General features: G+C 41.4%; 1 protein-coding gene across 1 annotated transcript; it reads right to left on the bottom strand.

Annotated features, from left to right (window-relative positions):
• Positions 1 to 655: 655 nt before the first annotated feature.
• On the bottom strand, positions 656 to 5,176 carry LOC144707625 (protein FATTY ACID EXPORT 5-like). The gene is made up of 3 exons (XM_078580832.1): positions 4,871 to 5,176; positions 963 to 1,050; positions 656 to 854 (listed from the first exon to the last, which is right to left on the bottom strand). The coding sequence occupies exons 1-3, from the start codon at positions 5,067 to 5,069 to the stop codon at positions 779 to 781; spliced, it is 363 nt and encodes a 120-aa protein (XP_078436958.1). The 5' UTR covers positions 5,070 to 5,176; the 3' UTR covers positions 656 to 778.
• Positions 5,177 to 21,782: the final 16,606 nt, after the last annotated feature.

The following is a 21,782-nucleotide window of genomic DNA, read 5'->3' as shown; positions in this document are numbered from 1 at the left end:
TCGTATTTTTCCAAAACCAAGTATTTTCCATAAAAAAGGATGCCACATTTCATTGTTGATGATTATGGAATCCTAATAATTTGGCCCATATTAAATGATCTTAGATTACTTTCGTTGAGAGACAGCATCATGGCATTACATTTTATTAATTCTGTTATGGATTTTAGTGTCTGACGGAAAGCATAGTTGAAAAATCCATACATTTAGTTTCATTTTTCATTACAAACTGTTATAAAATCGCATTAAAATTATATAAATTTCAGTCATTCGGGATTTCATCCATTAGCACGAGATGTTCACCGAAATCCACATTTCAATGGTTAGAACTTTCCACATTTAACTACTCCATAATTCTTTGGAGTTTTAGACTAATTGTTTGGATGATTTTCCCAAAGTAACCTAATTCTGGAACTTCTAGAGGTCACTTGAAAGGAGTTTTGTGTAGTTTAAATATGTTGACTTCTGCAATTTTTTGTCAAGTTAAATGTAGACTAATCTTATGTTCTTCACGGCTCAAGTTGGGCCAATGACCAAACAGGAAACTTTTATTTACAATCATACATTTTGTATTTCTTATAAACGACAAAGGTCTAGAATGCAATAAATGACACTTAATCTCATGAAAATCCAAGACCAACACTCTACCGGGAAAATCTAGAAAAATGAGCATCATTAGATACAAATTTTAAGATAAACGTTACATATAGTCAAGAAAATACATAAGAAAATATGCTCACTTTAACCGATGCATTATCATAATCAGTCTCAGTCCAATAAATCACTCCAGCTTCGATGTTGGCAGGTGGTTGCCCCCCGTTGAGATCTTGAAGATATAGAAAAGAGTCATGAGACCGCTGCAAGAACAATATTTAGCAGTTTACAAGAAATTAGCATTTGAATTTAATCATTCGAAATTAAAATTTTGTTCGAAGATATTTTAAATAAGAGAACAATTGAAATACCTAAGGGCAGCAACTATTCCGGCTGGCATTATCTTATGCGTTTGTATGTATCTTTGCCCCATTATATAAGTCAAAGCTGCAGCGCAAACTGTTCCACAAGAGAATCAAGTTCCAAAGATTAATGAGATCTGAAAAAAACTCTAAAAACCTTCACTTTTAATCATGATCACTGTTTGAGCAAATAGGGTAGTCAAGAAACAGATTGAAAAGGCAAAAAACTAAGAAAAAAACAAATAAATGACTTGATTCAAAGTTGGGATCAAAGCATTCTATGCCATTAATAAATGATATTGCATACTACTAGAATCTGGATATTTTATTCATCATTCCGGAAACGATTCATTCTTTTCAAAAACTACAATGAGTTTTCTATATTCGGCAAAAGATTGAAAGATGCTTAAACCTAGAAAGAATGATTGAAGAGATAAAACACATTTTTATGAGAAATATGTAAAAAGAATCGCAATAACCATATTAGTCCATCGGTTTAAGCAGAGATCCAAGAGGGCATCCCAGCCCAAATTAAAACTGCTTTTTTCCATTTTTAACATGATATAATGTTCGAAATCCAACAATGGGGAAGAATAATCCAACTGATACGAATATATCTAATGATACCCCTCTTATCACGTTACACCAGACTATTGCATTCTGTGATCTATTTGAGAAATCCTCTCATTTTTTCCCAAAATCAACAAAAATTACAAGAACACGGCGGGACTGAAATGGGCGGCAACTAATGGAATCATATAAAGCCAACTTGAACAGAAAAAAAACTTCAGTAAGATCCACCAAAAATGAAATTAACAAGGCATTGATAAAATCGAGGATTTTGGACCAATCTCGCTATCAAACTCCATCTACCTAATTATCGCAAAGGTCTTGGCAAATAGGTTGAGAGTAGTGATCGGAGAGCTTGTCGGGCCTTCCCAATCAGCATTCATACCAGGCCGCTTACTAGTGGATGGCGCAGTCGCAGCGGGAGAGATAATAGCTTCATGGAAAAGGCATGGGACCAAGGGGTTCATGTGGAAAGTGGACTTCGCCAAAGCATACGACACACTAGATTGGCGTTTTCTTTGGGCATCAATGAAGAGGAGGGGCTTCCCGAAGGAATGGATCACATGGGTTAAGAGATGCATAACTTCACACTCTTTCTCGGTGTTGGTGAATGGGAGGCCGGAAGGAGGGCGTATACAACCGCAACGAGGTGTAAGGCAAGGTTGCCCGCTTGCCCCGTTACTTTTTTGTCCTAGCGGCAGACGCACTCACAACTTGCACCAACCTAGCAAACTCCCACGGGCTCTTAAAGGGCTATCAGACGGCAAGCCATCCCGAGGGTATCCCACTACTGCAATACGCAGATGACACTATTTTCTTTATAGAAGGTTCGGTGGAGGAGGCGAAAAACTTGTCCACCTTACTAGATCTATTTGCAGACTTCTCTGCCCTACAGATCAACCGGGCTAAATCAGCATTTGTGGGTAGCAACCTCCCTCATGCGGAGGCGTCACGATGCGCCGAGGCACTTGGTACACCACTTGGAAGCACCTATGAGATACTTGGGCCTGCCACTGACCGCAGGAAGAATGACTAAGGTAGATTGGCTGCCGGTGGTAGAGAAGGTCGAGAGACGACTAGAAGGTTGGCAAGCCAGGGTGCTGTCTAGAGGAGGTCGACTAGTGTTAGTGAGGTCGGTCCTATCATCAATTCCCATCTTCCACCTCTCTGTGTTCAGGATGCCAGTAGGAATCGGCCAGAGGCTCGAAGGCCTGATGCGTCGTTTCCTGTGGAAAGGAGCAGGGCCAAGTGAGGGTCGTGGGCTGGCGTTGGTGGCATGGGATACCGTCTGCAGACCTACCAAACAAGGAGGCCTCGGTGTTCTCCACCCAAAACGCATAAACACAGCACTACTAACAAAGTGGGTGACACGGCTTATGCACCCTCGAGAAGACCTAGCCATCCAAATTTTGGGCGACAGCTATGGTCGATGTTTAAACTGGGTGGAGGAAGCTGCCCCATGTAGAGGAATGTCGCCTTTCTGGCAGGGCCTTAGACCGACTCTCCCCCAAGTTAAAGACTTTTTCACTGCCCGACTTGGCGATGGCTCCCTGCTTAGCTTTTGGAGAGACCCATGGTATTCGGACATCCCTTTGAAGGAGGCATTTCCTCGGTTCTATGCGCTAGCCAGATGCCCCAATGCCATAGTGGCAGAATGTTGGGACAACATATGGAATCCAATGGTAGACGGTGCTCTCTCAGATCAAAGGGTGGCTGACTTTGTAGGCATGCAACAAGCTTTGTCTCAGTGCCGGCCAAGACATGGTGACCAAGACGGGTGGACCTGGACTGACCCTCCCTTTTCTGTTCGGAAGGCCTACACGAAGCTATGCCAAGAAACGGAGGACCAACCCACAATCCAGGCATGTCGGGCCATCTGGCGCCTCAAGATTCCTTTGAAGGTTACGATCTTTGGTTGGCTCTTACTATGCAAGAGGCTAGTGACACACGTCTTCCGTCAGAGGATATATCCTAATACCTCTGCGACGTGCACTCTATGCACGAATGGGGATGAAGACTGCAACCATTTATTCTTTGGGTGCCCAGTCGCCCGTTCGATCTGGGCTACCCAAGCGCACTTGGCGCCGAACGTGACGTCAGAGGAGGTTTTTTGGGAGTTCATAAGACAAGGGGGCCATAGGAGGCGGGATGTGGGTGGTCGAGCGTTGGCAGTGCTCTGGGCGATATGGCTACACCAAAATGAGGCGGTATTCAGGGGGGGCAAGGTATCCACAGAAGGGCTAGCCCATGAGGTCGGGGTCTCATGGCATGCTGGTTCACTACAGGGGTAATCAGATAAGAGAGGGGCCAGGTGGGATGGAGAGCTCAAACTATCTCAACATGCAACTTCGGGTGGTTACCGCGTTGTCGGGTGACCACCTTAACTCACTTTTCAAAAAAAAAAGAAATTAGCACGCCGCTCCGACCAAAGATCAAAGATGACACCTTTCAGACTTCCATTAATTTGCTCTTTCCTGATCATAATTCTATTAATTTACTCTTTCCTGATCATAACATGATATAATGTTCGAAATCCAACAATGGGGAAGAATAATCCAACTGATACGAATATATTTAATGATACCCCTCTTATCACGTTACACCAGACTATTGCATTCTGTGATCTATTTGAGAAATCCTCTCATTTTTTCCCAGAATCAACAAAAAATACAAGAACACGGCGGGACTGAAATGGGCGGCAACTAATGGAATCATATAAAGCCAACTTAAACAGAAAAAAAACTTCAGTAAGATCGACCAAAAATGAAATTAGCACGCCGCTCCGACCAAAGATCAAAGATGACAACTTTCAGACTTCCATTAATTTGCTCTTTCCTGATCATAATTCTATTAATTTACTCTTTCCTGATCATAACATGATATAATGTTCGAAATCCAACAATGGGGAAGAATAATCCAACTGATACGAATATATTTAATGATACACCTCTTATCACCTTACACCAGACTATTGCATTCTGTGATCTATTTGAGAAATCCTCTCATTTTTTCCCAGAATCAACAAAAAATACAAGAACACGGTGGGACTGAAATGGGCGGCAACTAATGGAATCATATAAAGCCAACTTGAACAGAAAAAAAAACTTCAGTAAGATCCACCAAAAATGAAATTAACACGTCGCCCCGACCAAAGATCAAAGATGACACCTTTCAGACTTCCATTAATTTGCTCTTTCCTGATCATAATTCTAATTTGCAAGTTTTTAGCGTCAGACGAACATCAGAAAATCATCAAAACTCTATCACGCATCGAATCACAGATTCAGCCAAATATCTAGCCAGCGATCAGACCACGAGAAAAAAACAGAGTACCCATCCGATTTTACCAGTCTCAAGCCCTAGGGCAAAGAAGGAATTCCGGCGCTTCCCGAAAGCTTTGAGGCTGAGGAATCCGGCGAGCAACAACACGAGGCCGGCGCCTCCACCTCCGGCGAGAGAAATCTGGCTCCCCTTCGCGACGAATCCAACGATCCCTCCGACTAGAACAAGAAACCCGTACGGGATCGTGAAGCAGAAGTCGTGCATTCTCCGAATCTGATCTCGATCTACGATCTTCTCGATTTCCTCGATCTTCTTCGATCCTCCCTTCGCTAAAAACTAGCAGAGAAAACGCGTCTCAACTCTTAAACATGAGAGAACGGTCAAATGTGAAAACTCCTGTCAACCTCTGCTGCTGCACCTGAAAATTTCAATTTTAATTCACTTCTTTTTTCTGCAAAATTGCCAATGAATGGAATTTTTAAATTAGAAACCTACCCATTCTACTGTTTGCAACTGACCTAATTCAACATATATTTGTCCTTAAAAATTAGATCATAATCTCAAACACTATGTGGTTGCTTCTGCCCCTCTCCTAGGAAATTAAATTGTGTTTTGCTCCTTTTTCTACAACCTAACTATGAAGGGATTTTTCAAATTAGAAACCTAACCCTCATATTGTTTGCCATTAACCTACTTCTACATATATTTGTCCTAGAAAAATAATGTCATAATCTCAAACATTATATGGTTACTTCTCACCCTCTCCTGGGAAATTAAGTTGTGTTTTGCTCCTTTTTCTACAACCTAACAATAAAGGGAATTTTCAAATTAGAAACCTACTTACTGGTGGCGACAGCTTCAACGCATCGACACCAGAAGCGCCACCACCGTCATCCGAAGTCAACACCACTGCCAAGCACACGCCGCCATCGTCACCGGACCAAGTCCACACGCCAGCATAGGCACGTCTCCACTCACGCACACCCCTTCACGCGTCCTAACACGTCGCCAAAGGCAGATCCAGAACTGCCCCCCGATGTGACATAAAAGCACGTCGCTCGTCACGTTGCTTATCTTTATTTTTATTTTTATGAACTGTATTTTCTCTTTCCTTCAAGGCCTATATGTATAGTCCAATGTTCCAAGAAACAGTTAGGCAAGTCATAATTCAAGAATTGAGTTTTCTTTTAACTCTTCTTGGAGGACTTGCCCTAGCCTTCCTCTCCCTCCCTCTTCTAGTTTGCTGCCGCCATCGCCATCGACACCGCCACGTCTAGCCGGTAGCTACCTCTGTTCCTCTCTCTCCCTCCCTTTCTTCTTTCTTTCTTCCACCCTCTCCCTCATCCTCCCTCTCTCTCTCTTTCTCCTCGCCCTACCAGTCAGAGATCTGACTTAGATCTCCCCCCAGCACCAGCGTCCGCCTGCATCCATTGGCGCAGCGCACACCAGTGTCCTTCAGCGCCGGCGCACGCCTGCGCTCGCAGGGGCCCGCGCCCGCCAGCACCCGTCAGCACTCGCCAGCGCCCGTGCACGCAAGTGCCCGCGCACGATGCGCGCTCGGCCGCCTGCGCACGCCGTGAGCCCGGCCGCCCGCACACGCCGCGCCCCCGGTCGCCCGTGCTTCCAGACGCCCTCGAAGTTACTTGCCGCGGTGCATACCATTTAGGTTTCGGGGCGTTGCCCGGGACCCCGCAAGGGGGCAACTCCCCCCTTGACCCCCAGCCAACTGACTGCGCAGTTGGATCCGCGACACCCTATCGAAGTGCATATCAATCGTCCCACCAATTACAACCCATGCCCAAGCACTCCGGTGATGTAATACGCTGTCAGCGGGGATAGACGGCACGTATTACGTCACAGTTATGCTCAATAGGTGATCTTGTTAATGCTAATGAATGCAAATATAAGAGCTCTACCGAGCTGTAAGTACGGTCCGACGAGGGCGGATAATTCAGTAAATTCCGACAGATGAATAGATCAAGACAGACTCCAGATGACCCTCAAAACCTACAAGATCAATTACGATGAGAGAGGCGTTTTACAGCCTGACGGAGTTACCCTCGACAACAGCAATCCAATCGTCAATCGCAAAGAAATCCTACCTCACGACAATGGTGGCTATCCTACCCAATCTTTATCGATAGGGTCGACAGAGGAATACGATAGGGGACGACGGTACTGAACAAAATAATGATACTGAAATTTGAAGGGAAAATCAAATTTTAGAACCTGGTTATGACCCGTCCATCGGTCGCGTTCGACAGAAGCTCCAGACTGACACAACGAGGGGCGTAAGCGCTGTTAAGTAGTGGTTCGGAGACGAACGGTTGGGACGCGACCACGGGTGTGGCTAGAGACAGTTGACTCCGGCTCGAGGCACACGGTGAAGAAGTCCTCAGGCGCGCCAAGCCAAGTGCACCTCAGAGAGCAGACCGCGCAGGGGCCCCTTCGGACTATGGCCCGTCCGTGAGCCGTGTACGACAGAGGCTCCCAAATCTCCGGTAGACACGAATGAGGTAACGTAGGCGATGCCGAGTAGCGGCACTGGCGGAAACGGCCGGAACACAACCCCAAATGGGCTAGAGGATGCCGATGCGGGTTCAGGGTGCTCGGCAACGGAGGCCGAGTACACACAGCGCCAGGTGCACTGCGAGCAGCGGGCCTCGCGCGGAGGTTCCTCTGGTGGAGAGGACTCAGCAGCGATGAGTCCACCCGATGGAGACGTGGATGCACGATGTCGTGGATGGCGGACGGCGGAAGTTCTCGCTCAAAGGCGTGCGACCGAGAGGATATCCGGGATGATGAACAGGCCGGCCGCGAGGGACGCGAAGACTCGCTGCAAGGACACTCCGCACCTTCGAAGTCCACGGTGGCGGGCTGGAGGAGACGTTCACCGGACGGAGCTGACGAAGCGGTTGCACCGTGGGGCAACGGAGGCGGTTGCTCTCACGGAGGGACGAACGGAGGGCTAGATCACCGGCGGTGGTGACCTATTCCGGCAACGGGCAGCTCCAGATCTAGGTCCCGTGGGAGAGGAACGGGCGCTAGGTGCAATCGAGAACTTTTGAAAAAAAGAAACTCACTAATTCACTCTAAGGAAGGAACAACAAAAGGAAAACATAAGGGTTTTTTTCTTCAATGACTCTACCTCCCCCTTGGGCATACCTTCCCCTTATATAGGGAGGAAGGGTGCCAAGAGGCCACTCCTAGAGGAGGAAACCGTCGTGAGACGTGGTCCTCCTCTCTACACGTATTTCAAAAACGGAAACGGAGATATGGACGAGGCCCAAAACGACGGCCCAATCCAATTGTCCTAAAAATTACAATTAAGTAAAATAACAAAGAAAACTTACGGAAGATCATGACAAATACTTGAATCCTGGGTCTCGTACGTCGGCACGAGCAGCTCGAAGTGGTCGGGCTCGTCTAGTGTCGGTGTCGGCATCGGCGATGGTCCCCCATCATCCGGCCACTGAGCAACCAGGCTTAGTCCAGCCGTCTCATTGCCAGGGCCGCCCAATGCCCAGAACGCCCAGATCTTTCGTCCAGTGGGCCGTACAACTCCTGGATCGCCCAGTTACGTCTCACCCTGAATTTCTCGCAACCTCATCACGCACTCCGGTGCTGAGGTACGCCTGAACTCTTTGGTGTCGAGTGTTCTTCGTCCAGTGTTCTGCGAGGACTCTTCCACTGCCGTCAGATTTGATTGTAATCTCTTTCTTTCCTTAAATTTCTTCCTTTCGTGAGATTTCCCGGGAACGTGAATTCGAGTATTGGATTTGGTGCTTTGGCATCGTGGCGGCGGTTGAAGACAATACTCCCACCCTCAACGAGGAACGGGGCTGTACCACCATTATTTCATCGGTTTTACGTTTTCAAATTCGATCGTGTGAATTTTACGGTCTGTTTTATCCCTCTACCCAAACCTGTCCTACATTCTCCACCATCATTGTCATACCCATCTCCCTAGTCGTCTCTCCCCTAGTCGTCCTGCATCTTCCACCCGTCGTTGTCATTCCCATCTCCCTAAGTTGTCCTGCATCACCTACTCATCGCATAGTTCGCAACTGACCTGATTTCTACACACAACCAGGCATAAACCCTTAAGAATAATGTCTTAGTACCAAACATTTTTCCATCACATCACTTCACATAGACAATTATGTACTACGTATTCACATTCCGCAGTTTAAATTTGTGTTTTACTCCCTTTTTTGGAAAAAATACCAGTGAAGGGGTCTGCCAATTGAGATGCCTACCTATAAGGGTTGGCCGTCTGAGATTCATCTCGATATCCAATATCCAGGGAAAACAAGATAGATTTGAATGATGATATAGATATCAAGACATATCTCAATACTGTAGCAAGTATTGGCTACCAGGCCGGGTAATACTATTTGTGGACGATGGTGGATATTAACAGAGAAATAGAGAGAGAGAGAGATGAAAAGAGAAATAGAGAAAGAAAACGTAAGTGAGAGAGATTAAAAGAGGAATAGAGAGAGAGAGATAACATGAGCGAGAGAGATTAGAAAAAGAATAGAGAGAGTGATTAATAGAGGAGTGGAGAGAGAGCGTGATATTAAGAGTGATTAATAAAGAAGTGGAGAGAGAGAGATTAAGAGAGATTAAAAGAGCAATAGAGAGAGAGAGAGATTAAGAGAGATTAAAAGGGGAATGGAGAGAGAGAGAGAGCGTGAGATCAAGAGAGATTACATTGTGTTTTGTTCCTTTTCTACAACCTAACAAGGAAGTCGTGTTTGGTTGACATGCATAACAATGAAGATAGATTAGATTGTGTTTTCTTCCATTGACATGCATATCATCAGATATTGTGTTTTGAAGTCGGATCATTCTAAGATGCTGAGTTCTTTCTCTCTCATCGTTGCTGCACATGTAGGATCACCATTGTGTCAGTAGAACACTCCGATTCACCAAAGATTGTGTTCCAATATTTGTGTTCAAACATAGTGATATGCATGTCAATTTGCATCCTATAATTTTGTGATAATGTACCATGCTTTTCTGTTGGATTGTTCTTGTTCCACCAGGTGCTTGCACTTTCTCGGCCTTAAAATTGGATTGAATTTTGATTAAATGACTAGATTTTATTTTGTTGATAAAATCCATATTGTTCATTACATTAAATGCAAATAAATTGGGAGTTTTTTGCTGTGCTTATCTTTCTCTAGCTCATTTGCTCTCTCCATACCTATATCTTTCCAATTCTCTCTATCTCTTTCTCTCTCAATATCTCATATCCTTTTCGATCTCACTGATGGATATTTTGTAGCTGTTAATCCAATCACACTTTCATGTCATGTTTCAGTTCATTTGAAAACATATTTGTTCATTATTATTATGGTGTAATATTGTTAATGAAATCCCAAAATATGTGCAGTGACCTAGTGAATTTTGACGATATCATAATACAGTGGTCATTAGTCTCTAAATGTGTATTCAAAATAGTCATATTCAGATGATAATTGAGAAGGATATTAAACTATCTTGAAAGAAATAGTTAAATGAATTGAGCCATTTGAATCAATGATTGGTATAATACCTGAAATTCATTTAGAAACCATAAACTGAGGTTAAATATATTGCTTAAGGCTTCTGGTTTATACATAAATATTTTTAATTTTCATTACGAGCATAGAGCAAGGATCAAATCCTTAGAGAGAAAATATTGAATTAGAGAAATTTAAATGTAATTTTACTTTATTGTGGATTTTATATTTATTTTAGTGAAGCATGATTCAAAAGAAGTCAGGAAGGTCAGAAAATATTATTCATATTTAACCTAATTAATTACTATTTTATAAATAATTATTTTGATGGGAAGTTATAACTCGAAATACAAACTAATTCTAATTAAATATATTTTCTGGTGATTCAGCAAGCTGGGCAGTGGCTGATGGTGGTGGATGTGAGTGGAGTGGAAAGAATAAAAGAAATATCACCACTATCTATGTCAGATATGATGGTGGGAATGCGGCAATGAGCCGCGGAGGGGGGGCACTAATGACAATTTTATTGTGTCAGGTGGTGACAGAAACGGAGGCACATATGTATATTACAAGACAAAGTTTGAATGCCATGTGTGATGGTGAAAACCTATGTTATTAGCCATGATAAATTAGGGGAAAAGGACAAAAATGCGAGTTAAAAAAAAGAATATCATATTAACCTTGTCATCATGTGGCCGACCGACTTTTTCGTCATGTGTCCGAGTGGTGCTTTCTCTTCATGTATCTTTATCTGAAGGTCTTTGTATTCCAACTCTTATTCTTCTATTTTTTTTATACCATTTTCTTTCACATATTCCTCATATTCTTTTTCTTCATAGTCTTATTCTTTTTATTCTAATTTCTCCTCTCTCTCTCACTCTATCTCTCGATCTCTCGACTGTCCGGGTCTCTGTTTAGTTTGCTCTCCCTATTGTTCTCTTTCTGCCTCTGTCTGTCCCTCTCTCTTGGTCACTTGTTCTTTCTCTAGTTTACAAGCCACTCAAGTCCAATTTACAGACCAGTCAAGCCCAAGTATCTGCCCAATATCCACCCAATTTAGGCCTAGTATCGTCCCAATAAAGACCTTGTATCAAACAGACAGCCGCAGTCTTTTTGGTCAGATCTTCCGTTGTATCGACTAAATAAAGGTCCAGTATCTGCCCACTAGCGGCACGATAATAATGAACTCAACTCGTAACATCTGCTAATTACAGACCCACTTTGACCCAATAAAGACCAGATAAATAGGTCCAATATTATCTATATAAATAAATAAACAGTTGCCCCAATCAAGGTCGAGCACAGGCCCATTATAGGCCCAGTTTCCATGAATGTTTATCGCATTATTGCATACAGATCTAAATTTTCAGCTACCAACATTCTTGACTGAAATTCAAAGAGATTTTCAGTACTAGCAAATTAATGCCTTTTTCTTTCTAGCATGAATATTTATCGCTCTATGCAGTCAGCTGCCATCATTTTTTAGTAAAAATCCGTCCTAATAAAGAAATAAATAGAGATAGACGTGTAAAAAAGATTAAGAAAGAACTAGATAGAGCGTGTTAGAGAGATTAAGAAATAGATAGAAACAGGGCGGGACAGCAAGATTGAGAGAGAAATAGAGGGACAGAGCATGAGAGAGATAGACTGAGAGAACAAGAGAGACAGCGCGTGAAAAGAAGAGAGAGATTGAGAAAGAAGCAGAGAGAGAGAGAGCGCGGGAGAGAGATTAACAGAGAATAGAGAGAGAGAGAGCTTTTGAGGGAGTGATTAAAAGATAAATAGAGAGAGAAAGCGCGAGCGAGAGAGATTAAAAGAGGAATAGAGAGAGAGGAAGCGTAAGTGAGAGAGATTAAAAAATGAATAGAGAGAGAGTGTGAGTGAGAGTGATGAAAAGAGAAATAGAGCGAGAGAGCGTGAGATTAAGAGAGATTAAAAGAGGAATAGAGAGAGAAGAAGCGTAAGTGAGAGAGATTAAAAAATGAATAGAGAGAGAGTGTGAGTGAGAGTGATGAAAAGAGAAATAGAGCGAGAGAGCGTGAGATTAAGAGAGATTAAAAGAGGAATGGAGAGAGAGAGAGAGAGCGTAAAAGAGCAGGTGATTAAATGAGGAATGGAGAGAGAGAGCGTGAGAGAGCAGGTGATTAAATGAGGAATGGAGAGAGAGAGAGTGAGAGAGCAGGTGATTAAATGAGGAATGGAGAGAGAGAGAGAAAGCGTGAGTGAGAGAGGTTAAAAGAGAATTAGAGAGAGAGAGAGAGCTCGCAAGATAGATAGTGATTAAAAGAGGAATGGAGAGAGAGAGAGCGTGAGATTAAGAGAGATTAAAAGAGGAATGGAGAGAGAGAGAGAGAGCGTGAGATTAAGAGAGATTAAAAGAGCGTGAGATTAAGAGAGATTAAAAGAGGAATGGAGAGAGAGAGAGCGTGAGATTAAGAGAGATTAAAAGAGGAATGGAGAGAGAGAGAGAGTGTGAGAGAGGGAGCGAGACCGAGAGAGACTAAGAGAGAAATAGAGAGAAACAGTGAGAGTTAGAGATTAAGAGTTAAATAGAGAGATTAAGAGATAAATGGAGATATTAAGAGATAATTAGAGAGATTAAGAGATAAATGGAGGGATTAAGAGATAAATAGAGAGATTAAGAGATAAATAGAGAGATTAAGAGATAAATAGAGAGACTAAGAGGTAAATAGAGAGACCATCGGGGAGAGCGAGAAAGAAACTCTCAGTCGCACCGCTCCCGTCGTTGCCCCGGTGGTTAAATGCATGGTTAAAAAAGATCCGTTGTGATTGCTTGGCTAACGAGAGTTAAGGGGTGTTGGGTTAACAGTTTCTTGAAAAACAAACCTGGGCGTTTAGGTGTTTCCATTTTCGTACTTGGGCTACGTGTTCCGATCCCGTTGAGCCTAGCCTATCGATCAGGCTGAATACGGCATGGCATACATAGAACCATATTCCATGCAAAAATTACGATTCTCCGGCTGCACCATCAGACGAACGCTGCTGCGCTCTTGTACACCTTCCTGCCCTTGCTTGCTATCTTATCTGGCGCTTCTGGTATGACGTGGGCGGAATTCGGATCGGAGGTACGGGTATGTTCTTAATTCTGTTTTCCCTTTAATCTCACCAACAAGCTCCGATGGTGACCAAGATAGAATACCAAATGAATGCGGAGGCAGTTTTAAGTTGTATAGCCGAGGGTATTCTCATGGTCGAGCTTGATTTTGTTCGTGAAATTATTTCCATCGCAACTCTGTTTTCAACCATATACTTTCTTTTCTGTGAGTTTCATCGTTTCTTAACTGTCCGTCAATCGGATTTCAGGGATTTTTGGGTTTACCGGCATAGTTTTAGTTTGACAGTGAGCAGTTCTCTATCTCATGGAAGAGATGGAACAAAAAAAGATGACGACTTGTCAGGAACCACTTTGTCATCTGGAATCCCTCTCAAGCTGATACCTTGTCCTCCAGAGAGGTCAAGCTTGATTTTATTCTTGATTATTTCCATCGCAACTCTTTTTCAACGATACCTTCTTCCTCGAAAAGATCAAGCTTGATTTTATTCTTGATTATTTCCATCGCAACTCTTTTTCAACGATACGCCTTTTTTTCTTTTCTGCGAGTTGTCCGTTACCCTGATTGCATTGATTTCTGGGTTTACATGGAATTTAACCTCATTTTAGTAAAGAAATATTTTTTACAAGCCATAAATACTTGGCTAAAGGTTGGTAAGGGTTTTCCTAATTTTTCAGGAATTTTCCCATATTTTTGTATAATTTTTTTACCATTATATAGCCAAGAAATGATTTTTATATGTTTAAATAATACATATTTAATTTATTTGCCATTTTATAATATATTTATATATATATTAAGGGGCATCCACGTCATTCGCCCAAAATTAGGGCAAATGAGTAGATGTTTATTATCAAATAATGAAGAGAGAGAATAATAACCATTGTTGGCTAATTATGGCATCGCAAATCGGGATGCCATAAATAGCCAATCATTAGCTCAATATATATGTATTACGCAGCACGGGCGGCGAGGTAATAATTGATTGAGGAATTGATAACAGCGTGCATTTAATGCACGCGGGAATCGATTCCGCACATTCCTCGTACGCGGAATCGAGTAGCCACGTGCATTAAATGCACGCGGTAATCGATTCCACGTGAGATTTTTTAAACAAATGGCGGTGGCAGCTTTTCGATTTTCAGCGTGCATTTAATGCATGCAGAAATCAATTAGAAAATATTCTTGAAACGCTGTACTTTTCATTTTTAATTTTTTTAACAGCGTCGACAAGTGACATGGAGCATTTCTAGCCGTTCAAACTTCGGAATCATTTTCCAATGATTATGCGCTGTGGACGCGCACAATGATGTGTCAGAGCGCGATCCGAGAAGGCGGAAAACAAGGAAAATAATGCCGACCAATCAGAAAATGCCATTTTTTGAGAAATTTTGAAGAATGATAAATGTCCAACGGTTGAGATTAATCCTCAATAAAACGGTGATATCTTGAGATCTAGCCGTTCGATTGGGCTGAAATTTTGAGGACATCTTTGTGTTTCTTCCCTCTTCAATCCATATGGTTGGATCTTTAAATGGAGGCATGGAAATGGGAAAAATCACTTTTTGAAGCTCTCTCCAAGGATGTGGTCAGGAAGAACACAAGGGATGCTTTGAAAGTCGACAGTTCTTTAATCCACACTCAAATTTGTAAGTTTCTGATTTGTATTTCAATATTCTTTTTGAACAGTTCAAAAATGCCAAGGCACGGGCAAAATGTACATGCTCTAGAAGGTTGTTTTGAATGAAATTAGCACTGCATTTTGATTGTGATTCAAGATCTAATTTTTGATACACATCAATTTAGAAAATTTCTGCATCATTAGATTTTTAATTTATGGTCGGATTTCATCTTTTCCCTAAATTCTTCACTTTCTCTCTCTAGGTTAATTTGTCTAGTTTCTCTCTCTAGATTTCGATTTTTATTATTTAGGAATTTAATTTAATTTATAAAAAACCAAAAAAAATAAAATTGATGCAAAAATTCATGCATCTTGAAGTCCAATTTAAAATCTCTTTCTTGATTATTGAATTCCCAATTTTGATTCATAAAAATTGTCTTAAAATTTTATAATAATTGGGAAATTAATAATCCGAATCAATCTGATCTTAAAATTGAAATATTTCTATCTTAAGCTTTCTGACCGAAATATTTAAAATCAAAATTAAGTCTTACTTGATTTTGATTAATTAAAAGCCATATTAAGCATAATTAAGATTTATTAATTGCAAAATTAATTCATCTTTGAATTAATTCATTGAAATTGGATAAAAATTCTTATTTGTTTCCTCCCTGTGGTTCGACCCCTTGCTTGCTCTATATTTTATATTTAGTGATTAAGGGAAATTATAAATTTTATTGTATTAGTCTAAACGCCAAATCAATGACAAATTTACATGCATTTTTAGGCTTATCAATTGGCATCGTTGCCGGGTAGGCACAGTTTGAATTTTAAACAATTCATCAGGAATATTCTATTCTAGAGTGATAAAAAAATTTTATATACATTGTTGAATTGAAGTTCAATTTTTTTGGGAATTTTAAACAAATAGTGAAAATTGCAAAACTCGTCATTTCTCTCTATCTTATATTAGATTTTTCTTGTTCATCTAAGCTGATTGTCTTGCTATTTGTGTGTTTGACATTGCATGAACGGTAGGAGGTCCTTAAAACCCTATCTAGTGAACCTTTAGACAATCAGTAGAAGTCCTAGTGATGTAAGACAACGATCACAGTTGATACCTTGTGTCACGTCAAGATGATATATACAAAAAAATGCAAAGTAAATGACGTGGAATTTTAAGATTGTTGAGGTTTTTGTGTTTTAATGTACACTAAATTACATTAACATCATGGATTTATAATTAAGAAACTAATTTATAATTAGAGCTTAAAATATTTTAAGATTATGTTTTTTAAATGTGTTAAAACTATAAAATAAACTAGAATAATCATAAAGTACTTGGGAGAATGAAAAATGTTTTTTAAAGTTTCTGAAAATAGTTTTAAACTATTAAAATGTTATTTTAATACTTTAAAATATTTTAAAAGGTCATTTCATATTTAACGTATGTTGAAATTATTTTCAGAAGCCTTAGAAATATTTTTAAATACTTTAAAAATATTATAAACATTTTTCTGAATTTTTTAAACAATTAAAAGTATTTTAAATAGTGAAAATTTGACTCCTAAATAAATTTCTGGCATTTTAGTTCATTTAAGAAGGGCCCAATAAGGCCTAAATGGGCGGAGCCCATTAGCCTTAGTAGCGGACCCGACGGGCGGATTTAACCAGTTAAATCCGAGGTCGGGTCCGCTACTAAAGTTTGAATTAAAAATATACATATATATATGGGGAGAACGAGATTTGAACCCAAGACCTCCGCCTCAGTGATGAAGCGATTTACCACGGCGCCAGAAGTCATCTCTTAGTGTAGAAATAAATTATTTATATATAATGTACTTTTTTTAGACCCGAAAAATCGAATTAGGAAATTCGATTTATTCCAAAGGACGGGTCCGACGATTGACTTTCCAAAATCATTTCTTATTTCTAAAAATCATATTTTTTCCGACTTTTGAAATTCCTATATTAAACCTAACTACTTTAATTAGCATTAATTACTATAATTAATTTTTTAATTAAGGAAACTTTCTATAAAACTTTAAAAAAATCATAAAAAATTAATTACAGCTCCTTTTGAGCTCAAATTTTTTTTGAAATTCTCAGAAAATTACAATCTACCCATGGTGTAACATCATGAAAGGCATAAATAAGACATCAAATATATTTTTGGAAGCCATAGGAGGTTTAAACTTCACATAGAATGAAGAAAGATTATCAAAATCTGGAACATGTTTCTGATCTACTGCAATGGAGATTGCAATCTGGGAATTAACAGACTGCAAATACAAAACAAAATGTTCCTGTCAGAAAAATGTAAAACAAATGTCTCATCCCCGTGTTCATATTAAATGATAGAGGAAAAAGAGCTCCAAAAGCATTTTACTGGAGTGATCTTCCCCAATGTATAAGTAGTCCTCTACCCCTATAAATACCCCTTCAGAGCAAGGGTTGAGGCATCCTCTTTGAAAACCATCTCTCTTGAGCTCTTTGTGTGTGAAGAAAGTGCTCCTCTTAGTGAAGTTCTTCCCCTGCAATTGGTGTGGTTGTGTTTCTCTACTCATAATGGAAGTTTTTCATTTTGATTATTCACTCATTTAGTAAAAAGGTTGATAGATTCCTTCACAATCATAGTCTTAGTGGTGATTTTTCATATAGTATTGTGAAGGATAGTGGAATTTTGATCTTGATCTTTTGAAAGAAATATTTGAAGTTGATTTCTGTGATCTGAGAGAGATTTTTTATAGTAATCTGATCTGAGATTGAAAGAAGATTTGATTCTTGTGCTTGTGATATTATCATATACTCATCCATCATTGAGTGCGGTGATTGACTGTTGAATCAATCACGGGGAGTGGCATTGTTTTCCTTTTTAATAATCTGAGCAGGTGAAGAAGATTCAGAAGGCGGGGAGGTGACGTGGGTGGCATCAAGGACGTGACGGTGACGAGAGAAGTAGGCTTACGAGGAAGTGCTCGTGACGGTCTACCCGAAGGCGTTCGGGGTTGAAGCTCGTGCACCAAGGAACGAGAAGTGCCACCGAAAGACTCCTCAGCAACTCTGTAAGTTGGGTGAGGGTACCTTACAAGGGAGGATCCTTGATAAGGATATCCTGAGTCCTAGTTTGGACTCGAAGGGGGACCTTGGATTGACTCGATCACTTAGCGGATCGAGGAACCAAGTAAACTTGGTGTCTTAGAGAAAGGAGGTGAGAGTTAAAACAAGGAATCATTAAAAGGTATTTAGATAATATAAAATCAGAAAAGCTAATTCACCCCCCCCCCTCTTAGCTTCCAACAAAGATGATTCGAGAAAAAATAATAACGGGTAGTACGTTGATCGCCGTACGATCCGAGACACAGATCAACTATACGACACAAGATCGGGTTCGTCTTAATCAGGCTCCCAATGATCAATGTAAACGGTTCGAAAAGACGACGTGGTGGGGAACGATTTCTCGTCCAAGAGCGTCGACACCGCCAACGTAATTAGATCAAATCCGATACCGTCAAGAAGATTCGTAACACAATGAGTGGCTATTCCTAAAACCCCGTCTAATTTCACTCGTGACGATGAGCACTTGAGAGATCGATACTAACAGAGGTAAATAACACTTCAAGATGAACAGGGAAGGGAAAACGTATGACCTGGAGTTGGTCGTTGGCTGGAGACAATCGGCTTCGTCAGCAGATCAGAGTAATTCAGCGACAGAAGAAAATTCGCCTAGCGCTCGCAGAACTGTGGATTGTGCTCCTGAGCTTGGGTGACAACCCGTCGTTGTAGGCGAGAATAGGTAGACGTCGGAGAAACTGGAACAACTGCTGACAAGCAACCTGGCTCTGCCAATTACGTCCAGGAGGTTGTGCTGGCGATTGGTTTTTTGTCATCGAGAATAACTTGATCTCCAAAGTGACTGGTCGATCAGCTGCAACCGAGGGTCTGATGGTCGTTCTGGCAGACTTTGATATATTCGCCGAAACAAGGAGTAAGCTGGCAGACTCGTATAACAGATTGAGTGCCCAAATGAGAACAAAGACTATGTTGGCTGAGGATCTCGTTCACGAGCGGGACTGTAACGTCTTCCTCAAAACTGTTGATCACTCTGGGTTCCCAACGTACTTTTTTTTTCTTCTAACGACTGTACATTGTTCCAGGCGATAGATTCTTTTCTCCAACCGACCATATATTTCCCGAGCGGCGAATCTCTTCTTCGGATTCAACAGTGAGGGCTCGATCACCAACAGAAGAGGACCACGAGAGAGACAAGGAGCATCATCCTGGAATTCCCCTCCCATCTTCTTCTTCGTTGCCCCAATAGAACGACGATTCAAAGAATGACGGCAATGAACCAAATCAAGAACGGTACTTCACGGGGGGGGGAGGGGGGGGCGGCAACCTCTGCGGCAAGTGTTTCCAAACAGCAACAAGCGGCGTAAGGAATTCTATAAGGGGGGAAGAATGAAAACGCCAGAAAGAACACCACATCCTCAACTTCCCCTGAGAGCAATCACCATGAGAAACGAAACAATGTCGCAAAGAAGCCACGGTGACCTTAGGCCTTGAGAGGGGGTCTCCAAATGCCAATAGGGAAGATCTTTTGATGAGATCGACGGCCCGGCTGGTTTTGAAAAAGAGAACGATCAGCAGATTCTTGATCCGGAAGTGTAGGAAGAGATCAGTAGGTTGCAAAGATACAATTGTGAAGGAAACAATCTCCTTCTTCAGGAAAAAAATAACGAGCGAAGGAAGGACCCCTTCTTCTTCAACAATATCTTTTTTATTTTTCTGGGAGAACACGCACGATGAACATAAATAACTGCCAAGATAGAATGAACGAGATCTGGATTTGTTTTTCAACACAATGACTCTTCCTCCCCCTCCACGTCCCCCCTTCCCTTTTGTATATTGGGGAATTGGTAGTTGTGGACGGGGGGTGGGCCGTTTGGGCCCCTCCTCTTAAGGAGAGCCTATTGGGCTCCCCTTAAGTGGATTCTTTAGGGGGAGAAGAAGTCCAACGTGGATTTTCTCCCCCTAAAGACGACATTTAAATGTAATTAAAAATAAAACACGCACGAGGGGAGGCCGGTGCTCACTCAGGAGGGGCCTCCCGATAATCCAAAGACGACAAAACAACGAAAGAACATAAAGATAAACAACGCAAAGCGATAAGACGATGTCGGTTCTCAAGCTTGGTAGCGAAATTGTAGATTCTTCGCATCCGCTCAAGCTTCACGATGTCGCTGGCAATGGATTGGGGCATGGTCGACTGGATGGTCCTCCATCACCTATCCTTGATAATATTTTCGAGAGCTCCAAGGGGGAAAATCAACAAATTTGCGGGAGAATGGAGGATAACCAAAATTGTAGAGCTGAACAAGGGATTAGAAGAATGAGATTGAGAGAGTTTTTTGATCCTGTAGAGAGTGAAATTTAAACTAAAATTTCTGCTCATTTACCTGAAAATGTTAACTTTAGAATTGAACCGAATATGATCATTCAATTACCTATGTTTTATGGATGATTTAATGAGAAGCCTTATGAGTTTTTAGAAGAGTATAGCCAGATATGCTCTGCTTATAGTTATGCAGGTCTTCCTCAGGAAATTCTCGAACTCGGGCTATTTCAATTTGCTTTGAAAGATAGGGCCAAAGAGTGGTTCAAAGGGGTAGGTCAAGAATTTCAATCATGGAGTGAGATGCAATATAGCTTTTTAAAGAAATTCTATATCATATGGAAAGACCACTTCAATTAGGAAGGCTATAAGAGATTTCTATCAAGGAATTGACACTGTTGGAGAAGCATGGGAAAGATTTATGTCACTTACTAGGAAGTGCCCACGTCATGGAATTCCATCTCATGAATTAGTTCAATTTTTTATGGTGGATTGAATGATCAGGAAAGGCATCTAGTGGATATATCTAGTGGAGGAATGTTCCTTGACACTCATGCAGAAGAATCCATGAAACTTATGGAAAAGCTAGTGGAAGATTGGACATATCGTCAACGTTTTTGGTATACTAATTGAAATGCACGTCCAAAGCGTGGAGGAATCATTGATGTCAAAGCAGTTGAGCTGGAAATCAGAATGGATAAATTGGAAAGTGACATGAGCAAGATTGGTAAAACAATAGAAGATATGAGTAATAATTTTAAATCTTTTTTGCAGGAAACTAAAGGAAAGGCAAATACATATGAGGACAACAATTCCACTAACACCCCTTGTTGTTTTTGTTCTAGTGAAGAACATTCTGATGAGTCTTGTCCTATGGTTGAACAGGTTAACGCATTTGGGAGACAAGATGCAGGACATACCCAATGAAATGCAAGACCTAATCAGAGTTGGAGCAAAGGAGGTGACGCAGGACGACTGGGGATTGAGCGGCGAGGATAACGAGAAAAGGATACGGATGGACGAACGACAATAGAAGGTTAGGGTATGGGAGGGATAAAACAGTCCACAGAAATCCACACGGTCGAATTTGGTCTTTAAAATCAATGAAAAGCCTGTGATGCAGCTCCGACCCTTATCGAGGGCAGGAGTACTGTCTCCCCCCACCGCGACGATGCCTAAGCACCGAAATCAACACCCAAATTCGCGTCACGAGGAGACACTCGAAAAAGAGAGGGAGGGAGTGAAATATCCAAACCAAATCTAATTCTACTGCGGTGGAAACTTCTCGAGAAAATACTGAACGGAGAACACTTCTACACCGAAGAGTTCAGGCGTACCTCGGCACCGTAGTGCGTGAAGAGGATGCGGGAAATTCTG

The sequence above is a fragment of the Wolffia australiana genome, chromosome 9 (assembly GCF_029677425.1).
Source record: "Wolffia australiana isolate 7733 chromosome 9, ASM2967742v1".
Classification (NCBI taxonomy): Eukaryota; Viridiplantae; Streptophyta; class Magnoliopsida; order Alismatales; family Araceae; genus Wolffia; species Wolffia australiana.
Note: the sequence above shows the minus strand (reverse complement) of the source record. Positions and strands in the feature narration are given on the sequence as shown.

What these genes read in the sequence shown, in the direction of transcription:
- LOC144707625 (XM_078580832.1), bottom strand. Translation starts at nt 5,069, where the DNA reads ATGCACGACTTCTGCTTCACGATCCCGTACGGGTTTCTTGTTCTAGTC. An exon ending in TGCCCTAGGGCTTGAGACTG is followed by an intron (nt 1,051 to 4,870) that starts GTAAAATCGGAT and finishes CTTGTGGAACAG; the next exon opens with TTTGCGCTGCAGCTTTGACT. An exon ending in GGAATAGTTGCTGCCCTTAG is followed by an intron (nt 855 to 962) that starts GTATTTCAATTG and finishes TTGTTCTTGCAG; the next exon opens with CGGTCTCATGACTCTTTTCT.